The 7,722-nt window shown below is 40.0% G+C and overlaps 1 protein-coding gene across 1 annotated transcript in view; it reads right to left on the bottom strand.

The window, feature by feature from the left end:
* Positions 1–1,934: 1,934 nt before the first annotated feature.
* Positions 1,935–7,722, bottom strand: part of CNTNAP1 (contactin associated protein 1) — a 44,936-nt gene continuing 39,148 nt past the window's right edge. Inside the window, exons 20-24 of the mRNA XM_026679815.2 lie at positions 6,527–6,654; positions 6,209–6,302; positions 3,576–3,812; positions 2,687–2,737; positions 1,935–2,519 (exon numbers count right to left, since the gene is read on the bottom strand). Coding sequence (XP_026535600.1) covers positions 2,263–2,519; positions 2,687–2,737; positions 3,576–3,812; positions 6,209–6,302; positions 6,527–6,654 — 767 coding nt within the window. The 3' untranslated portion in view covers positions 1,935–2,262. The remainder of the gene's footprint in view (positions 2,520–2,686; positions 2,738–3,575; positions 3,813–6,208; positions 6,303–6,526; positions 6,655–7,722) is intronic.

Raw genomic sequence — 7,722 nt, 5'->3', positions numbered from 1 at the left:
AAAGGTATTCAAATGTTTGCAAAATATTCTCAGGAAACTGAGTACAATAGTGACATTTTTTTTCATTCCCAGAAATGAATATTCATCTAAAGAACCATCACTAAAAAGTGCCCAATCTTGCAAGGTCAAGGATGAGGCTGACACTTTACCATGAAAAGTCATCTCTAGAAATTACCCTGCAGGCTCACTGCCTACCCATCCCCCACCCCCCAGGATTCCCAGAAAAAGCAACTCTTCAAAGTAAGCACAGGTTTCTCCAGACAATTGACTCACTAGACTTGAGTAGAAAAATAATCTTGAAACGGGCTATTTTTGCTCCTTAATTATGGACAACCAGAAAAGTGAAACAGTTACTACAGGCTTGAGAGGTGTTAGTTCATGTCCTCATTCAAGCAAACAGTATTTTAGGACAGTCACTCAGTCTTAACTCTAAGTGTTGTGAAGATACTCAAGAAGGATTATGTGCATGTTAGTTTGAACACTCACAGAAAGGATGCAGTATACTAGTAATAACTAGTGTGAAATATGGTTGCTATTATTTTTGTAAGTATTAAAATACATATGTGCTTGGAGAAAAACAAATTCTAGCCATAACCATTCAAAATGCATTTTCCATCCCCTAACCCACACCCAAATATATATAACCAGTAATTTATCACCCTGCTTTTTTATTTTTATAAGTTAATCTTTACTTTGTTTTTCCCAAACAATTCTTTAGAAAAAAATAAACTGCCCAGGAAGATGCCCAGGTTTTTGGATAAAATAAATACATTTGGCCATTGTTATAGAATCTTCTTATAATCCACAAGTAAACTTAGGGAAAGAAGGGGGCTGGACATTATTGATAATAATATCCCTCCCCCATCATACAACAGACTACAGAGCACAGACTATCACTTCACTTTTAACGTATCAGGATTTTGTGTTTTATACAAACAATATCATTAAAAAATTAGTCCTTCTAATAGCTCACAACTAAAACATGAACAAAATGTAGAAAGAATTTTAAATTCTCAAAACCCCTGATTTATGAAGCAGCAAGTGGCAGCAAAGTGCAAGTGATTTTTTTTCATGCGCTATTGCTATACATACATATGTTATTTATATATCAGCAGGCAAATATATCTATATTGCACATTGTTTTCTTTCAGGGCACAATATAATGTGCCAGGCTCTACATCGGCTACATTGCATGGCTTGACTAATGGCTTTTTTTATGCTAAGCAATTAATCAGGAAGACTATGTGCTAGCGCATCACATATGAGAAGGCCAGCATGAATTTTGCATTGCATTTTCCCAAAAGAAGTATATATTGACAGTCATGTCTCTCTCTTCAAATTGTGGAAGAAGCCCTGGAGTTTAGCTATAAGTCGCTCTAAGAAACTAAGAGTTGAAACTGCAGGAAACGGTATGCTACTAGTAACCTTTGCCTTCCCATCCCACTCTTAAGAAGAAACTGCAGGACCAAAATGGAGAAAGAGGATATGAAAAAAGCGGGCCCAGAGGTAGGGGAAGGGTTACAACTTGAGGAAAAATAGATATCATTTTGGCAGCTACCCAGGCACCAATTAAAACTTTTCAAAAGATACAAAACATCTACCGTATTTGCCGGCGTATAAGACGACCCGGCGTATAAGACGACCCCCCACCACCACCGGAAACGCCCTCCAGAAATCCCCGGGGCTGCAGCGGCAGGGCAGAGTGCCAGGGGCCGTGGGAAGAGCAGGAAGGCTGCAGCCTCGGGCGGAGCGAGGCGAGCGGGATGAAGCGGAAGCGACGCAGGGGATCCAGGAAGCCAGAGGCGCCTTCGCTGCGCCCAACAAGCATCCGAAAGCCGGCAGTGGATATACCGCGTATAAGACGACCCCCCCACTTGGAGGCATGTTTTTCGGGGCAAAAAAGTCGTCTTATACGCCGGCAAATACGGTAGTTGGAATCAATTGAGGCATTATGAAAGTCCCATAAATAAACTACTAAACAAATAACTAAATACAATTATTCTGAATGAAATGAAGGGAGGCAGAAATATCTTTGATTAGACACTTGCCAGTAAGAACTATGTCCAACTGGGAAATACAGCAACACCACAGGATGTGCAAGTTGAACAAGGCAAAGCACCAGGCAGTTCATCACACCGTGAAGGGTAGAGGCAGAAATCAGACTCCCAGCAAGTGGCACGATTGGCAGTTTGGGTTTGGTCTTGCCAAGAGGCTGCAGCCAGCACCAACGAGTAGAAGATGAATCCCTCAGGCTCCAGTTGGCTATTCTGTTTTGGACTCTTCCAATATCTGTGGCAAGTTTTGATCTTTCCGAGGGGCAACAGGCTTAGTTGCAGGGAGAGTGGCAGGCTCAGCACTGCCACTGCCTCTGGTACTCCCACCACCACTACTACTTCCACCACTGTTGTAGTCCTGGATAGCCTTTGGCTCATTGGTATGATAGGAGCCCTTGTAACGGTGGTGGTGAAGGTACATCAAGAGAAGGGCTGCTGCCAACAGCAGAAGCAGGAAAAAGATAACTGGGGGAAGAGAGGCAGAATAGGGAAAGAAAGGGAAAAAAATTAGGACAACTGGGGAGGGAAAAACCAGAAGTAGTTGAGGTGAACCCAACAGGGCTTAATCTAGCCATCTCTGGGCTCTTCCCATAGCTTTCACTCCCTTTTCATCTTCCACATTAATAACTCACCTCCAATAATAACTGCAACCCAGCCGTCATCGTGGATGTATAAGAAGTCCACTACAACAAGCATAAAGAAAACATATAATTAAAATTAGATTTGATATACTCCTCCACCTTCAGCTCTTTGATTTCATTGGCTCAGTCCCTTCTTGGATGGTCTCTCTTCCCTTCATAAAATCGCCTTAGCCATGAAAGCCAGCTGGATGACCTTCGGCCAATCATTCTCTCTCGGCCAACCCAGCTCACAAATTGTTGCTGTGGGGGGAAATAGGAGGAGAGAGGTATATGGCATATTATTTCCAAATTTTGAGAGCTATCTCCTCTCCTCCTAGCTATCCTACATGCTTTTTCTGCCAAGGCACCTGGAGAGGGGAGGGATATGTCTGGCAGGTTCTTCTAGGAGCAAACTCTTTGCCTTCCACATGTAGAATACCTTCCATCTTCAATCATCTCAAGATGATGCACATGGTTCCTTTTATTTATTACTCCCTCTCTCCTAGTTGAAATATCATTGCATCTGTTTGAACAAAGTTCCACACTCGGATTAAAAAAAAACAACAGATGTACCCCCTAGTGAAGTTCTTGCCTCAAAAAAAAAAGAACACTCTTCATTTTTGGGATTATACAGTTGGCACTCCAGGATAATCTCAAAGGCTCTTTTTCAAGAGGTAACTGGAATTTCTGTTTTTTTCTTTGAAGAGGTTTCACTTCTCATCCAAGAAGCTTCTTTGGCTCTTGGATGAGAAGTGAAATCTCTTCAGAGAAAAACCAGAAAGTCCACTTAGCTCTTGAAAAAGCACCTTTGGGACAACCGTGACCTGGATGACTGAGAATCTCCTTAGATACTCCAGGATAGGCCCAGCATTTTCAAAATTGTCATGTTAAACTGTCTTACCTGGATCTATGTACCATGGATCAAGCTCAGGAGGCACTTTAATGTAGGTGGAAGGCATAGAGGCACAGTTGGATTCTACCAGCTTTCCATTGATGGTGTAAGGAATGATGGGATTGTTGCCAGTAGAACGAAATATGGTTTTCAGGGGCACAATGCTGTTGAACTTCACCCCCGAGATGCAACCTACGAAACCTGGTGTATTGTATTTCTGGATTTCAGGATCAATCACTCCTGTCTCTGCAGACAAAAACAGAGAAGAGAACCAGATTAACAGTACTTGCTTCATTCTTCTCTTCCCCTTTTAATCACACAGAAAAAGCCTGAATTGAAACGAAAGGTTGAGGATGGTGAGATAGAAAAAAATATGGGGGGAAAATCCTTCCTACTTCTACTCTTATAATGAGCACTATCCATTTGAAAATGAAAGGCCTATGACAGAGGTCTCCAAACTTGGCAACTTTAAGATTTGCATAGCTGGCTGGAGAATTCGGGAGCTGAAGTCTACAAATCTTAAAGTTGCCAAGTTTGGGGATCCCTGGCCTATGATAAGGGCTGTGAAAACAGTAGGAGTTGCTGTGATCCTAATCTGGAGAATATGGGGAAATTATTTCATTATCTCTCGGAAGGCAAAGAGGGTACGCATTGTTCAGATTGTCCACATGGGCAAAAAACAAGATTCAATTCAGAATTGGGTGAAAAAACAAGATCCTACAACTTGATATTTTTTTTCTTTGCCTCTTCTCACATTTTTTTTTCAAAGTTTTAGCAAGCTTCTTTTGTAAATCCAATACAGCCAAAATTATGCATGTCATTCTCTTGGTTTCTTATTTCTATATCCCTTTTAACTGTTAAGATATCAGACTTAATATTTACAATAATGAGACATCAGGAAAACAAGCTCCCCATTTTTCTGAGCACTTTCCACAGCTTAATGTGACTGATACATTCAATGGAGCACATACTGAGGGTTTTTTTTTTAATGTTCTTTGGCTTTCTGAATTATCCAGAGGGCATCAGCAATAATGTTTTGTGTTGCTTAACCTTTTCTAAAGCCAGCTTGAGCATCTGGTATCTCCTTTTTCCATTAATCCTTGGATGTTCTAATTTGGATGGCTATTGCATGTGTGGATATGAAGGTCTAACCAGGTCAGGTGTATTATATGTTGTGTATGTGCATGTTCTCTCCCTTCTATTATATCTAGGGGCGGGGGGTACGGCAGGCTGCATATGCTGCGTTTTGCATCATAAGGAGCCTCTGTGGCGTAGTGGTTAGAGTGCAATACTGCAAGCTACTTCTACTGTAGCCAGCTGTCTACAATTTGGCAGTTCAAATCCCACCACTCACTCAGCCTTCCATCCTTCCAAGGTGGGTAAAACAAGGATCCAGATTGTTGGGGGCAATATGCTGACTCTGTAACCACTTAGAAAGAGCTGTAAAGCACTGTAAAGCACTATATAAATCTAAGTGCTATTGCTATATAACCAGGAAGTGAGTTGTTAGCTGTTAGATCCTTCCAAAACTATCACTGCATTCTACAGGTTCACTCTTTGGCTGCTAGACCATTTTGATTTCTTTATATTTTAAATTAATACTTTTAATCTGCCCAGTAACAAGCTATCCTAGCAACAGATTACAAATATAATAGTGTGTGAATATGTGACAGAGAAAGGGAGAAAGAGAATGTGTCTTACAAACTTTCATAGACGTGGTGGCATCTAACCAACTGTGGGAAATCTTGGGGGGGAAAGCTAAATAGGCTCAAACCTAATTAGCACTTGGATAGGAAATCATCAAATAATCTCAGGTTTATAAACTAGATTGAGAAAATGCTAGGAAACTGCAAACATATCCCAGAAGAAAGCAGTAGCAAAGCATTTCTGGGCAGTTATCAATAAAACCACTATTGTCACAAAGTCTTCGTAGACACAATTGTATTGTCACCATGTACACAAGTAGCTCTCAACTTACAACCATTTGTTTAATGACCGTTTGAAGTTACAACAGCATTCAAAAAGGTGACTTGACCCTTTTTCACACTTATGATTGCTGCAGCAGTGCCATGGACATGTGATCAAAATTCAGACGCTTGACAACTGGTTCATATTTACGACGGCTGCAGTGTCCCAGGGTCATATGATCACCTTTTTTCAACCTTCTGACAGCAAAGTCAGTGGGAAAGTCACTTAACAACTGTGTTACTAACTTACCAAACGCAGTGATTCATTTAACAACTGCAGCAAGAAAGGTCATAAAATGGGCAAAATTCACTTGGCAAGAGTCTTGCTTAGCAACTGAAATATTTGGCCCAATTGTAAGACGAGGACCACCTGTGTAGAATCACTTTTTTATTTTGTTTGTTTGTTAGTTTTCTCCATTCTGTTTTGGAACTGATTTTGTTTTGCTAAGAGGACACTGCTATCCTACAAAGAAGATACAGAGGATAGGAAACAGAAGAATACAGAAAAATAAAAAGAAGAAAATAATTCCAATTTGAAGTTGAAGATAAGGATGCATAGTGCTTTAGAAACATAAAAAGAGTTGTAATATGAGATAGGGATGCCATGAAAGCCTAAGAAAATGGCAACGGGCCTAGGGGCATCAGGAATGGGCAAGACCTATTGTTCTTACTCACCCATAAAACGCCCAAGATAGAGTGCCTTGGGAGAATCAAGTTTGCTGTCCACAAAGACAGAGAACTGATTTATCATGAGAGGATAATAATCCAACTAGATGAGAGAGAGAGAGAGATGAAAGATATTAAGAAGATTGTCTAAAATCCAAAAGAAAATTATACAGACTTATACACAAATGCTTTCAGTTCAAAGAAAACCTATTTCCCACTAAAAAGAGAAAATTTTACTACCCTCTTCTATATTTAATCAAGAATTATAAACCTATCCCATCCTTTTTTTTTATCACACCCATGTGATGGATAAAAAGCTGTAGATACCTGTGTGTACAAAGTCCGATTGACACGAGTAATATTGATTCTATGTGGCTGCCCATCAGCCACTGAGCGTGTGCTCAAAGTCAAGCTGAAAGGGAAGATCCCCAGTTGATAACGTAGCTGTAGTGTACCTATGAGAAAAGCATTAATAGTACAAGGTGACCAAGAGTTCAGTCCCTGCACCCTTATGCGGCAGAGTCAGAGGAAAATCACCACTACTGAGAACACTGAGAAGACAGAATATAATTTCAGTTTATTAAGTGGAATTTTCTACATTTAAGAGGCCAAGAACTTTGCTGAATCTGGACAAAAGATTCACCAAGTAGTCCATTTTGCTTCCAACATGTCCCTCAGTACTTTGGGGAAATTAAATACAATATCTACACAATTTTTAAAATTATCTCTTAACAACCACCAATAATTTCTTTCTTAAGCTTGAAAAAAAAAACTCTCTCTAAGTGACCATCACTGAATCGTACAGCACTGACTTCTATAATAGTACAAAAAATAGCAGTGGCGTATTTTGCACTGTTGGTTAAAAATAAAATCTGTTCACTTAAGATATCTTGTTTTCTAACTTTCCAACACTCTTTAAGACAAAATGACCGGAGGAATGTATCACTGGAAAACTATAATATTACTGCACAGTTTCATCCGTTTAATTTTCAATCTATTTCTTAATGTTTTCTAGGGTGGACACTGCCTTTTTATTGTTTTCATTTACTCAGCTCAGAAAGATGTTTTAGTAAGAGATCTGCCAACAGTTCCCCAAGGAAAGCCATCATAGAAATAAAACAAAAAGTAAACATACGTTTTGGGGTGATGTTTTTATTACACAAACCACATTTCTTTGGGAATATTACAAGAAATGCAGATTTTCCCCCCCAAAATTATTTTCTTTTCAGGGAAAATCCATTCAGAAGCTGACGAAACAGTCATTTGTCAAACAATCTAAAGGTTGATCATTGGGAGTATCCTGATGAAATGTTCTTCCCATTAAGTAGGACAATCTGACATTTTTAAGTGACCTCTCTAAATCACCATGTGAAAACATTCTGGAATGTTTTGGGGGAGGCAGTGGGGATCATGCCTCTTTCTCAAGGTCCTGGAAGGTGAGAAAGGACTCCCACCCTTTCTGTTGAGAGGCAGGAAGGGAATGGAAAGTAAGTGCAGAAGAAGGAGGCATCAACTCCAGAAAG

The sequence above is a fragment of the Notechis scutatus genome, chromosome Z (assembly GCF_049901735.1).
Source record: "Notechis scutatus isolate UNSWTSFEM ecotype Mainland chromosome Z, rNotScu1.2, whole genome shotgun sequence".
NCBI lineage: Eukaryota > Metazoa > Chordata > Lepidosauria > Squamata > Elapidae > Notechis > Notechis scutatus.
This window is presented reverse-complemented; position numbering and strand designations above follow the sequence as displayed.